At 39.6% G+C, this 14972-nt stretch overlaps 2 protein-coding genes across 2 annotated transcripts; one reads left to right on the top strand and one right to left on the bottom strand.

The window, feature by feature from the left end:
* Positions 1 to 913: 913 nt before the first annotated feature.
* On the bottom strand, positions 914 to 4446 carry LOTGIDRAFT_168831 (hypothetical protein; the record flags this gene model as incomplete). The annotated part of the gene is made up of 6 exons (XM_009066739.1): positions 914 to 1001; positions 1426 to 1471; positions 2193 to 2411; positions 2624 to 2700; positions 3343 to 3470; positions 4309 to 4446. The coding sequence occupies 6 exons, from the start codon at positions 4444 to 4446 to the stop codon at positions 914 to 916; spliced, it is 696 nt and encodes a 231-aa protein (XP_009064987.1).
* A 2114-nt stretch (positions 4447 to 6560) lies between these two features.
* Positions 6561 to 6806, top strand: LOTGIDRAFT_89880 (hypothetical protein; the record flags this gene model as incomplete). Its single annotated transcript, XM_009066738.1, has 1 exon — positions 6561 to 6806. A coding segment is annotated over one exon (246 nt), but the record flags the coding sequence as incomplete, so codon positions are not given.
* Positions 6807 to 14972: the final 8166 nt, after the last annotated feature.

Genomic DNA, 14972 nt, shown 5'->3' with positions numbered 1-14972 from the left:
AGTCGAAACCTTAGTCTGGACAAGAGAGACTGAACCATATTAGCTCTGGAAAATAGAGCATTAACCTTATTAGAGTTAGAACGCACTCTGAAGCACTCTAAATATCTCTAATTACACCAATCATATATCTTAATTTAAATCAAATACCAAATTCGTATTCTTCCAAGAAATTTAAGAATATGTCTGCTAATTTAGAGTGTTGTCATCTAGACTTAAACTTATGAGCTTATTGATCAAGGGGTGGATATCAAATTGACTCAAGCCCCCTTGAGACAGCAAGCTGCACAGTTCCAAGCTTCAATGCCTGCAAGCCTGTTTATTTGACTGCAACACCATTAGAAATTGAGTACTGCACAAATTTCTGCTTGATTGTGCCTTTTCTCCTTTAAAATTTAAAATATTGGAATTATTATAAAATCTATGGGGTAGAATGAATATTCAACAAATTTGAGATTCAAGTAGAGTAGATCCATGACATTTTCTGATGTAGACCTACATTGACACCCCTTAAACTTTGAATGAACTCTTCCGTGCATGCATTCTTTTAATCCATGAGATACAGTGTATGCATACTTGGAAGAGTTCATTTACACAATCAGGGGTGTTGATGTCTGTTACATCAGATATTTAGGCATTTGCTTACAAAATTTAATTTGAAAAACTCTGAAAAGATGATAGTCTTAAACTTCCAGTAGTTTTGATATTATGCAAACTCTACTAATTTCAGGCTGGATATTAATGTCTATTTAAGATCAACTATGAATTATTGCCCTTGTTAAAAGTTTATTGTAATATTTATTATTCTAGATTCACTCATAAACCAACTTTATTGTTATTTAGCTTTAAGATTTTTTGATTGTTTTTCCATTTGTGGTACACTCCTTCTTTTCCATTTAACATTTTATTCTGAACATTATGACATGACGTTTCCTGGAGGTAAAAAAGGATGCGCGTTATATTCGCAATTATACGGTAAAGGAAGTTTTTCAGCTTCGTGTCCTCTAAAATAAATAAATAGTTACCAGTGGTGTATTAAAGATAGGTAAGGAAATACAGTAGGCTAACATACACCACCATTGTTATACTTGATAGAGGACCCGCGCCATTTATACCAGGCTCTGAAAAATATGGAATACATTAGTAGGTAGCCATCTTCACGAACTGCGTCTAAGACCTTGATTGATTGTATTTGCTGGCGTAATCCAATCAAATTGTTGTATTTGATGATACAAGGAAATTGGCTATTGCAGTCAAGGTGTAAGTTCGTAGTAGCTTTACATTGTGAAGATGGTAGATTTGAAACATGGAAACATATCGTATATTTGCGAGTATAGTGCGCAGTAATATTAACCTTAATTATGCAGTTTCTGAAAGGCAGAACGAAGTTGAGAATGGGGAGTCACGAATAACAAGCCAGCTCTTTACCTTTGATATCCTACTGAAATTATTCCAAACTTACCCGCTGGACAGCCTGAAAAAAATAATAAGATGAATTAAATCTACCGTAATCATGGCCTTCATTGTTCATTTTAAGAGTTCACTTTAATACAAAATGTGTTTAAAGTGATTAGTGCTTACTTATAAATCTTAAGTTTATTTCAACCCATGGAATTAATTGTTACTTATTAATTAAGGACTTTTGGTTTTAAACACCGTTCACTCTTACGGCTTGAGTCAAATGATCTTAAATCACTGTGTGATTAATGTTTATTAGTTATTCGACCTCTAATCGACGAGAGAATTTGTCGGGTCTGTCTCTTATCAAGAAACAGTTAAACAAGTGGCGCTGAGTCAGCGATTGGGCAGCTTCCGTAAAGCAGATCAAAGACCATGACCAGCTTTGAAAGGTGGGTTGCAACTACTTACTCTTACGTCGTCTAATTAGTTAGCCTAGATAAAACTGTGCTTTTAATAATGTTACTTGCAAGTTTAATCATTGGAAATGTATGATGGAAATTTAGAGAACTGCCTCTTTCAAATTTAAAGGGGTTGTAAGGAGATTTTCTAAACTTATTATGTGCATCTGAATCTTTCATATGTATCGTCAAAAGAAGCTTGGTGTTAGTGGAATTGCATGAACCACAGTTGTCTTGATTGAATATTGGAATGGATGCTTTCAGCGTGCTGCGATACTCATGACAAATTTAGAAAACTTCTTTACAATCCCTTTAAATCATGCAATAGACACTTACTTTTAACAAACTTAGTAGTTTTTAAAGGCGTCATACACACTGCTTCCGCCATTGCCTGAGCTTGATCCAGGCGTTCTTGAGACATTTTCTGTGTCCTACTGATAATCCATATTCGTCCATCGACACACGTGGTCGTATTTCCAGTCCAACAACCATACAAGAAGGCATAGCTGGTATAATCGGTGTCGAAGACGATCCAATCACGATCGACGGATTGGCCTAAAAATTAAGTTATGACAAGTATAATCGAGCCAACAGAGCATATGTAGAAAATGACAGAGGTGGAGGGGGGGGGGGGAGTTTTCTCTCCGAGGCAAGGGCCGAAGCCCCTAAAAGCTGGGGGTTTGAGGGCTGCAAGAGACCCACAGAAAAGAACGGATCTTAAGCATTAAGATGGCTTGATTTTCACTTCAATACTGATGCTATCTTACCTTCTATAGGCTGTGTCCAGCCAAATGATTTAGGTTGAATTTTGTCTTGATGATAAATACAGATTCCTGATCCATTTCTGCAAAAAATGAAAATTAATGAGAAGCCTATATAAAGTACCATCTGTCATTCAGTCCGATTTTGTCTGCGCATAGCTGCTACAAATGCATCAGAAGCCTGGGTGTCAGAGACTAAGATAAATGCGTGTGTGCCTGGTTACGGGGGTGGGGAGGTGTAATTGACCATAGATATGTCAGATCTGCATTGGGCAGTTTTCGTAAAGCTTTATCTAGCGTCCGCGGAACTAAACGGCCTACCGTGACAGTTACGCTAGCGCTCTGCAACAGATTTAGCTTTACGGAAACTGTCGAGAATAGCCGAATGGCGCTCTGCAACAGATTCAGCTTTGCGGAAACTGTTGAGAATAGCCGAATGGCGCTCTGCAACAGATTAAGCTTTACGGAAACTGTCGAGAATAGCCGAATGGCGCTCTGCAACAGATTAAGCTTTACGGAAACTGTCGAGAATAGCCGAATGGCGCTCTGCAACATATTATGCTTCACGGAAACTGTTGAGAATAGCCGAATGGCGCTCTGCAACAGATTCAGCTTTACGGAAACTGTCGAGAATAGCCGAATGGCGCTCAGCAACAGATTCAGCTTTACGGAAACCTCCGAGGATTACGGAATGCTTTCGCGGAAGACCGTTTGAATAATCTGACCTGGCTATAATGTTATCTGTTATATGCCCACCATCTTCTTTAAAATGTAACTCAAAATCGGTCCACTCAGTCCCTGGCTCTTCCGTAAAACTCAAAACATATTTGATTTCATGCCATACCCCTAAAAACTGAAATGTTAAAAATCCTAATTTTTATTCTGAAAAGAGTTACGGGAAGTTGGGATTGACCTCTTATTTGTTGAGAAAGCAAATATACAAGTAAACCAATACCTAATTTAGACCAAAGAAATTATTCATAATCAAATCTCAAGCCAAATGGAAAGTAAATAATGCCCCCGATAGTACGGCTTGAAACTGTTTTATCTATTATATGACCCCTTCCCGTTCCCTCTACTTCATACATAGAAATACCACTTACAAAAAACAAGGCTTTTGTTCGGTGAACTAGTTCTTTTTCTCCTCGTACGTTTCAAATCTTAAGTCTTAAAGGGATTGTAAAGAGGTTTTCTAAAAATAATGATGTGTATTGGGACACTAATAGCATCAATGTGTACCACTCCAATTTTTAGACAGACATCTGTGGTTCCTGCAATTTATCAAAAAGAAGTGTTTGATTATGTATCTACTAGCTAAATATGCTTTATCACATAAGACTCTTCGTAATTAGTGACGTCATCAAATACTTTTTTAATGGAATTGCAGGAATCACAGACGTTTGATTTGAAAATTGAAATGGTGCAAATTGATGCTATCAGTGTCTTCGATACACATAAAAAAAATATTAGAAAAATTATTTTAACATTGGAAATTCAACATCCATTTCGATACAGCTTTTCTAATATGCATTGCTTTTGCTTATCCGGATATTTTATATTCAAAGCTGGTATCAGCCGAACAACTAGCCCCATATCTGGCCCTACCCGTGGTAAACAAATGCAATATCAGCATATTTATGCGAAAACATGATGAAAATTCTAAAAAAACAAAAAACAAATTAATCGCTTACCTTCGAAATATTAAAATTATCAACGCGCTTAAAGGTGCTATAATCGCAGGAAGCCTCTGTTAATTGTACAGAGCTACTTTGTAAACCTGTAAACAAACAGAGTAAACAGAACAGAGATATAAAATCAGGCCGATCCATTTTGTTATCAAATTCAAGCAAGGACACCGAGAATATCTGATATGATTTGATTTCATATACTCCGATCTCTTGAGACTTTCCATTAAACCTTTAAAGGGACCGAGGCGCCACTTTTGGGGGGTTGGGGTGGGGGTTGATTTGAGTCTTGAATATATGTAAATAATCTTCAGAAGTACTAGAAATGTATGAAAATGCCACAATTCCTTCAAAAATTTCTAAAACTAGGAATTTCTTTTCAAATTTACAGGCTATAGATATCTTTCCATTTATGGCAGTGTCTCAAAAAAGCCGACCCGTCTTTTTGACTTTCAAACGTGGATAATTCTGGACACAAGTGGATTTGAAGGCTCAATTTTCGGCGATGAGCTGCGAACACTATTACTGATTACCTTAGGTAAAACATTTCCGTTTCTGAGACTAAAGTACGATTGGTCAAAGGGACGGCGAATCTGTCCCTACATTTATAGTCTTTTGTTAATTGTATGACGTAAGTAGAGCATCGTGTAGTCTCTGATGTCCAGACTTCTATCATAGTTCTATATATAATTCTATGGTGATATAAGTTAAAAAATGAGGTCAGTGTAACTAACTGTCCTAAATAAGGTTCAAGCGATTTGTTTATCTTTTGTAATGGCCTGGAAAACAACCGTTATCTGTGTTACTTTCTTTCAGCTCAAAATTCACTGCTATGGGAGCATTTTGAGGTAAAATATTGTTACTGCTTGTTTGTATGATTGCTTCCATTTTATACACTTTTGTTTATAGCCTACAACAATGCAAAGTGTGAAACATATTCTAGTTTTGTACTTTTAAAGTAGTGTAACAGTAGTCGTGAATTACCATTAAATGTTGGTTATGAAACACTTTTGTACAACGGTATATGAATATCTGGGAAACTTGCAAGTCGCATTATGCGTGCTCAAAAGATGCATTACTGTTAGGTTTCTGTAAAAAGATGAAGACTATGACTGTGTAGGCATATTAATGCCATCAGTGGCGGAGCCAAAGGATGAGCATTTTTTCTCATAACTATGTTAGAAATTCGGGCAATCTCAGATATTTTGTTACAGTTTTCAATGTACATAGTACTGTTTAGATCGCGAGTGGAAAAGGGGCGACACTGTTCAATTTGCAAGGTAAAGAAGTCATAGGAACGCACACAGGAAATTCAACACAACGAATGATGTCCTGTGATGCCCATGTGTGAACGACTGACCGTGCTCTTCGCTTACACACTTCTCTGTTCTTCTCTGTGCCGCCTAGTCTAACAAATAGACCCTGTTTAAGAGAGTGCATATTTATTTGTGGACTATGCGCCGCCCTGCTCTGCTTGTAGTGTGAACGAACCCTAATAGTCCAACCATTATAAGACAAATTTTTCGTTTCGTTTTTTATTATTTTTAATATAGCCACTTCAGTTAGCGTCTAACGACAGCCCCGAGCCCTCTTGAACGTTCGTCAAATTAACCTTTAGGCCTAACTCGATGACATTTCCTTTAACCAATCAAACTTGTACCCTCTCTACCGCTGGAATTTTATGACGTGGTCAAAAGGTTAATTGGACGAACGTTTAAGAGGGCTGTCGTTAGACCCTAACTGATGTGGCTATATCAAAAATAAAAGAATGAACGAGATAATATAATGTATAGTGTCAGGGATAAGGTAAAGGATTTTAATATGTATGCAATTGTGAGGATAGAAAAGGAAACTGCAATCCAAAAGGCTTTGGTCAATGAGCTTCATGCCAAGGAACCCAAGTAGGCCTACTTCTCTTATACATCCATTCTAAGTAATCGTCAAATTTTTTATCTTTGTAGGGTATTTTGATTAAGACTTCAGGAGCAAACAAGATGGTATCCATTCTTACACAAGTACCTGTGACCTTCAATGTCATTGGTTCTTGTACCACTGACCCCATTGAAGGTCACGATATTCCCAAACATACAGACGTCATCTTTGCTGTAATCGAAAGCAAAAGGACAAATAGACAAGAAAAATTTGCAGCTTTGATCAATTGCGGTAATGCTGGATTTGATGTAAACACGCAAAATAAATCAGGAGAAACGCCATTGATTAGCTGTGTGAGGAAGCGATTTCTGGAAGGTGGTCGATTTCTTCTGGAAGCTGGATGTGATGTGAATATTCGGGATAATACAGGCAGCACCGCCCTTCACTATTGTTTCTTGGGATCGGTGGAAGCGAACATCGTATTACTGAAGATGCTTTTGGAACTGGGTGCCAATCCAAACATGAAAGACTTTTCAGGAACAACTTCGATGCATCTTGCTCTCGTTTGCGGAAATAAAGACATCTTCCAAACGATGGTCAGCCATAATGGCGATTTATCGGAGCTCAAGGCTCAGGATTGTGTGGATTTGATCATGAGGTTCGGCTTCAGACTCAACTTTGATATTGAGGTGATGATGCAAAGGCTGTATTGTCTCGGATGTCCTCTGTTTAAATGCTGCAGAATAATCCAGCTCTTAAAAATGTGGGACATTGATTGCATTTCAGCATCTGCGTTTTTGGACACAATTACCGACGCTGTTCCGAGATTAACAGAATTAAGTAGGTTAAAGGTCAGAAAGTGTCTTCAAAAGAGTGATTCGTGTGGTCAAATAAGTGACCTAGATCTGCCATCGGTCCTTCGAAAATTCCTTCAGATGGAAAGATTAGACATTAAAGCGATCGAGGTCGTTAAAACAGCAGGCGGTCAAGATCCATTGTCGGAAATCATGGCCCCTAATCGGTAGCATCTACATGTATCACCAAATCCCAATTTGTCTGTACACAGCTGCGACTAAAGAGATCCTCGTCGAAGTCATGTCTTGGCGACATAGACAACTTATCGGTGATCTGACAGAAAATGGGAACAAAATAATAAAAACAATTTACTGCATCTATTAGTTCAACAATGAGCTAAGGAAACACCTGATAGAGATTAGTCGGTGCATCACTCTGATCAACAGGGACGTCACTCTTATTAGACGTAGCATCACTTCGCCCAGTTTAAGTATCATTCTTAATTCGGGAGGCACCAATTAAGTCGAAACATCACTCTGACCAGTCTAAGCATCAATGCAATTATTCGGTGTATCAGTCGGGCAACACTTTGACCAGAAGGGCATCACTAATAGCAGTCGGGACATCAATTTCACCAGGGGTCACTTTGACCAAACAGGAAAACACAGATCAGTCGGGCCGTCTCTCTGACCAGTTAGGAATTCACTATAATCAATCGGTCATGTAGAGGAATCACTTTGACCAGTCGGGGCAGCACTCTCACCAATCACCACTTTGTAAAGTATAGGCATCAATTTGATCAGTCCAGGGCGTCCCTTTGATCAGTTGGAGCTTCACTGTTATCAATCAGGCCATCTCTATGACCAGTAAGGGCATCATTCTCATCAACCGGGTCATTACTTTGATCACAAAGGACTTCGCTTTCTTGTAATCAGAAGATGCCTGTCCAAAACTGAGGAAAGTGATGTCCAAACTGATCAGTGATGTTCCATCTAAGCAGAGTGAAACCACGACTTGTCAATGTAATGCATCGAATGAGCAAATGATGCTCCGATTGATAATCTGATTCCTGATTCATATCAGTGATGCTCCATCTGATTGCAGTGGTGTGCCTGCCTGATAAGAGTGATGCCCCGACTTTGATTGATAGGGGCGTCACTTTGACTTGATAGGACATCGTTGACCAACTTGGGGAATCAGTGGCATCACATTACAGTTAGTTAAGTTAGGATATCACTTTGAGTTTGGGCATAACTCTGCTTATCATTTAAGTAGTGGGGCATCTGGACAATTGAGGGCATCACTTTAATACGCTTGGGCGTCACTCTAATCAGTTTGGGCATCACTCAGATCAGTCGGGGCATCACCGTTATCAAGTAGGGTCTAACTTTAACCAGATAGTGTATCACTTTGAATAGGCGGAGCATCACTCTGGTTAGTTCAAGCATCAATTGGGTCAGTCGGGGCATACTTTTTTCAGTTAGGACATCACTCAGATTAGTCGAAACATCACTATGGTCAAGGGGAGCATTACCTTGGACAAGCAGGCCATTACTCTGGCCGAGCGGGACATCGATCTGAACCGTTTGAATATCATTCAGTTCAGTCGACTGATCAAAGTGATGCTCCCACTCATCAGGATGATGACTCACTAACACCCGCTCGGCCATCACACAGACGAGTGGGGGAATCAGTTTGATCAATCGGGGAATCACTTTAATCAGGCGGAGCAGCACTCTGACCAGATGGGACAGCATCCAGTCCAGTCGACTGATCAAAATGATGCCCCCACTCATCAGGGTGATGACTAAGATTCGATGGGTCATCACACTGACTAGTAGGGGCATCACTTTGAACAATGTGGGCATCAATTTGATCAGTCAAAGCATCACTGATTAAGCTGGGCATCACTCTGATACCACTCCAATCAAACGAAGCTATGCATCACTACTCATAAGTCAGGGCATCACCCTAACCAGATGGGACATCAATAAAATCAGTCGGGGGTCATTCAGTTTCAATCGACTAATCAAAGTGATGCTCCCACACATCAGAGTGGTGATTCACTTTGAGACGATGAGCCATCTCTCAGGTGGGTGGGGGCATCACTTTGATAAGTCGAAGCATCATTCTAATCAGTCGAGGCACAAGGCATCGCCCTGACCAGTCGAGGCATCACTCAGATCAGTTGATGCATCTCCGTGGTCAAGTGGGGCATCACTCTGATCATGCGAGACATCAATCTGGCCAGTTACATTATTCAGTTCAGTCGACTGATCAAAGTGATGTCCCCACTCATCAGGGTGATGACTAAGATCCGATGGGCCATCACTCAGACGGGTGGGGACATCACTTTGATCAGTGTACGCATCAATTTGATCAGTCGAGGCATCACTCAGATCAATCGGAATATCACTAATTAAGTCGGGGCATCACACTGACTAATCAGGATGTTAGTTTAATCAATTGGGCACTCTGATCAGTCTGGATATCACTCAATCAAATGAATCTAAGCATCACTATTATAAGCCGGGGCATCACTCTGCATCACACTGATTAAGGGGCATCACACGGATACAAAGGGCGTCACCCTAACCAGTGAGAGAGCATCATCAAAACCCGTTGGGAAGTCAATAAGATCAGTCAGGGTATCACTTAGTTTAGTAAAGGGCATCACCCTGACCAGTAAAATCAGTCGAGGCATCACTACTATCAACTGGAGTATCACTATTTAAGTCTGGGCATCACTCTGACTAATCATGTCATTTTAATCAATTGGGCATCACTCTAAGGTTCATCACTATGATAAAGGGGGCATCACCTGATCAGTTGGGACATCAAGTAAATTAGCCAAGGCATCACTCATATCACTTTGATCAGTTCGGTTATCTCTCAAATCAAATGAAGCTAAGCATCACTATTATACATTGGGGAATCATTCAAATTAAGGGGCATCACACTGATAAAGGGGACATCACCTTAATCAGATGGGACATCATTAAAATCATTCGGGGCATCACTCTGATCAACATGGGCATCAAACTGATCAGTCTAGGAGGCATCACTCTGATCAAACGGGGCATCACCCTGGCGAGTCGGCATCACTCAGATCAGTCGAAGCATCACTCCGATTGAGCGAAGCATCACTCAAAATGAAGGTAAGCATCAATATTTAAGTCAGGGCATCACTCTGACCATTTGTGGCGTCAGCCTTATCAATAGGGCATCACTGATTAAGGTTTATTAATATGATAAAGGGGACCTCATTTGGGGCATTGGCATCACCATGACCAGATAGGACATCAATTAAATCAATCGAGGCATCACTCAGATCAGCCGGAGCATCACTCTGATCAGTCTGGATATCACTCAAACAAATGAATCTAAGCATCACTATAATAAGTGGGGGAATCACTATTATAAGTCGGGGCATCACTCTGTATAAGGGGCATCGCACTGATTAAGAGGCATCACTCAGATCATTCGTAGCATCACTCTGATCAGTCTGGATATCACTCAATCAAATGAATCTACGCATCACTATTATAATTCGGTGCATCACTCTGTATAAGGGGCATCACACTGATTAAGAGGCATCACTCAGATCAGTCGGAGCATCACTCTGATCAGTCTGGATATCACTCAATCAATGAATCTAAGCATCACTCTGTATAAGGGGCATCACACTGATTAAGAGGCATCACTCAGATCATTCGGAGCATCACTCTGATCAGTCTGGACATCACTCAATCAAATGAATCTAAGCATCACTATTATAAGTCGGGGCATCACTCTGTATAAGGGGCATCACACTGATTAAGAGGCATCACACTGACGCAAAGGGCGTCACCCTAACCAGATGGTACATCAATAAAATCAGTCGGCATCACTCTGATAAATAAGGGCATCACTCTTACCAGTAAGAGAGCATCATCATAACCCGTTGGGAAATCAATAAGATCAGTCGGGGTATCACTTAGTTTAGTAAAGGGCGTCACACCAATCGGGGCGACATCCTATCCAGTTGGGACATCATTAGATTCCCTGTTTGAGGCTAGGAATCCTCGTATTGAAAATAATGTAGCTCGAAGTTTTCGTTATCTTAATATTAGTTAAAATCCTCTAGAATATGGGTATGGCGAAACATTTGGTATTGACAAATCAAAAGCCTATTTGGATGGACTAATAGTTTGGATAGCGGAGAAGGTATTGCTCATTGTGTCTGAATAAGAAGGATTACTAGCCTTATTCCAATATGTAGGGAATCGTGTTAACAGTCTGAGCCTAATTTTGATCAGACTTGGCATCACTTTGATGGGTAGGGCATTACTCTGATCGATAGGGCCTTCACTTTGATTATAAGTGACATCACTTTGAAGACCAAGTGATCACTCTGATCAATTGGAGCATCACTTTTATCAGTCAGAGCATCTGGTCAGGCGGGGCATCACTGATTAGTCCGGGCATCACCCTGGTGAGTCCGAACATCATTATGAATGATTATTTTGGGCATCACTTTTAACAACAGCTCCTGTCGGGCGGGGCATCACTCTGACGATTCGGAGAATATCTTTGGCAATGAGGCATCATTCTGATCAGTCAAAGTATCACACTTATAAGGGCATCACTCTGGTCATGCGGGGCATCACTCTGATCATTTGGGACATTACTCTTTTCAGCAAGAGCATCACTCTGGTGAATCGGGGCATCACTGATTAGATCAACCAGAGCATCACCGTGGCCTCTGATCAGTCGGCTCATTCTGATGAATAAGGGCATCACTTGAGTAAGTTGGGGCATCACTTTAATCAGTTGGGCATCACTATTAAAAGTGGGGTGGGGGCATCACTCTGATCAGGTCAAGATTCAATGTTGTCAACCAAGGCATCATTCTGATAAATCAGATCATCACTCTGATTAATTTGCGCACCACTTTCAACCGTGGTGGCATCACTCTGATCAGAAGGGGGGTCATTTTGGTCAGTCAGTTATAATTTGGGACATCACTCTGATCAGTCTGATTAATTTTGGCATCACTCAGATCAGTTTGGGCGTCACTTAGATCAGCCGGGGCATCAATCTCCTTATTCAAATCATTCAGGGCATCACTCTCCTTGACTTATCAGACAGAGCACCACTTTTGTCAAGAGGAGAATCACTCCAATCATATTGGGCATTATTTTAGCAGCGAGGGCATCACTCTGATCAGTCGAGGGGCATCACCCAAATCAGTTTTACATCAGATTATTTGGGAATCACTTTCAACAGTGGTAGGCTCACTCTGGTCAGAAGGGGCATCACTGATCAGAAGGGGAATCACTCTGGTCAATAAGTATGTGAGTTTATGCATCACTGTAATCAGTCGAGGGCATCACTCTTAACATTGAGGGCAGCACTCTGATTAGTTGTGGCATCACCCAAATCAGTTTATATCACTCTGATTATTTGGTGCATCACTTTCAAGAATCACTCTGATTAGTCAAAGGTACTTCTTTTAAAAGTGAGGAGATCACCCTAATCAATTGTGAATTAATCTGATTTTTTGGAGCATCACTTTTAACAGCAATGGGATCATCACTCTGACCAGTCGAAGGTATAACTTTGAGCTGATAGAGCATCACTCTGATCAGTAGATGTACCACTCTGCACAGTTGGTTATTACAGGGGCATCACTTGGTTTTACAGGAGAATCATATTGGATATTAGTCTCATAAGTTGCCTGATTGCAGTGATATGTTATTAGTTGCCTGATTACAGTGATGTCCTGTTAGTTTCCTGATTACAGTGATGTCCTTTTAGTTGCTTGATTACAGTGATGTCCTATTATTTGCCTGATTACAGAGAGGTCCTATTATTCGTCTGATTACAGTGAAGCCGATAAGTTGCCTGATTACAGTGATGTCGATTAGTTGTCAGATTACAGTGATGCCCTATTGGTTGCCTTATTACAGTGATGCTGATTAATTGCCTTATCACATTGATACGCCATGAGTTGCCTGGTTACAGTGATGTCGATTAGTTGTGAGATTACAGTGATGCCCTATTGGTTGCCTTATCACATTGATACGACATGAGTTGCCTGGTTACAGTGATGTTCTATTAGTTGCCAGATTACAGTGATGTCCTATTATTTGTCTGATTACAGTGACGCCCCATTAGTTGCCTGATTACAGTAATGCCCAATAGTTGTCTGATTACAGTGATGACCTATTAGTTGCCTGACTACAGTATTGTCCATTAGTTGCCCGATTACAGTGATGTCCTACCTTTTGCCTGATTACAGTAATGCCAATTAATTGTATTATTACAGTGGTGTCTTATCATTTGCCTGATCACAGTAATGCCAATTAGTTGTATTATTACAGTGGTGTCTTATCATTTGCCTGATTACAGTAATGCCAATTAGTTGTATTATTACAGTGGTGTCTTATCATTTGCCTGATCACAGTAATGTTCTTTTATTTGTCTGACTACAGTGAGGTCCTATTAGTTGTCTGATTACAGCGAGGTCCTATTTGTTGCCTGATTACAGTGATGTCCTATTAGTTGCTTGATTACAGTGATGTCCTATTAGTTGCTTGATTACAGTGATGTCCTATTTGTTGCTTGATTACAGTGATGTCCTATTTGTTGCCTGATTACAGTGAGGTCCTATTATTTGCTTGATTACAGCAAGGTCCTATTTGTTCCTTGATTACAGTGGTGCCCTATTATTTGCCTGATTACAGTGAGGTCCTATTAGTTGCTTGATTACAGTGATGTCCTATTAGTTGCCTGATTACAGTGAGGTCCTATTATTTGCTTGATTACAGTGATGTCCTATTTGTTGCCTGTTTACAGTGGTGCCCTATTATTTGTCTGATTACAGTGATGCCCTATTATTTGCCTGATTGAGGTGATGTTCTATTTGTTGCTTGATTACAGTGGTGTCCTATTATTTGCCTGATTACAGCGAGGTCCTATTAGTTGCTTGATTACAGTGATGTCCTATTTGTTGCCTGATTACAGTGGTGCCCTATTATTTGTCTGATTACAGTGATGCCCTATTATTTGCCTGATTACAGTAATGTCGATTAGTTGCCAGATTACAGTGATACCCTATTAGTTGCCTGCTTACAGTGATACCCTATTATTTGCCTGATTACAGTAATGTCGATTAGTTGCCTGATTACAGTGATACCCTATTAGTTGCCTGCTTACAGTGATACCCTATTATTTGTCTGATTACAGTAATGCTAATTAGTTGCCTGCTTACAGTGATACCCTATTATTTGCATGATTACAGTAATGTCGATTAGTTGCCTGATTACAGTGATACCCTATTATTTGCATGATTACAGTAATGTCGATTAGTTGCCTTATTTTAGTAACGCTTAATAGTTTCATGATTACAGTGATGTCACATGAGTTGCCAGATTACAGTAATGCCAATTAGTTGCTTGATTACAGTGATGTCCCATTAGTTGCCTGATTACAGTGATGTCCTATTATTTGTCTGATTACAGTGACGTCCTATTAGTTGCTTGATTACAGTGATACCCTATTAGTTGCCTGATTACAGTGGTGCCCTATTAGTTGCTTATTACAGTGATGTATTTTTGAAAACCCAAAAGTAAGACTAAATTTAGATTTTACACTGTATATATGGATAAATACACAACACATTATACAGATAATTACTTTAAATTATTTTGATATTAAAAAAAAAACTGGTTTACATAAAATTGTTCCCAAAAAACTCATTACAGCTAGAGTTAGAAAACATTTACATTCAAATAAAAATATTTTCGCACAGCAAGAAGCAGAAAAACAATTGTATAGTGCAATCTTTGGAAAATCAAAAATGAATATTCTGTACAGCACAAGCCAGAAAAACGATCACTTAAAGTGTCAAAGGTATTGAATGTTCTACATCCACAGAAATTCATTTTTTGATACATTGACTAAAATTAAAACTTTGTACAAAATTGCTGATATAAAACATCAAACCACAAAATTTAAAA

The sequence above is a fragment of the Lottia gigantea genome, assembly GCF_000327385.1.
Source record: "Lottia gigantea unplaced genomic scaffold LOTGIsca_79, whole genome shotgun sequence".
In the NCBI taxonomy this organism is placed as follows: domain Eukaryota; kingdom Metazoa; phylum Mollusca; class Gastropoda; family Lottiidae; genus Lottia; species Lottia gigantea.
Note: the sequence above shows the minus strand (reverse complement) of the source record. Positions and strands in the feature narration are given on the sequence as shown.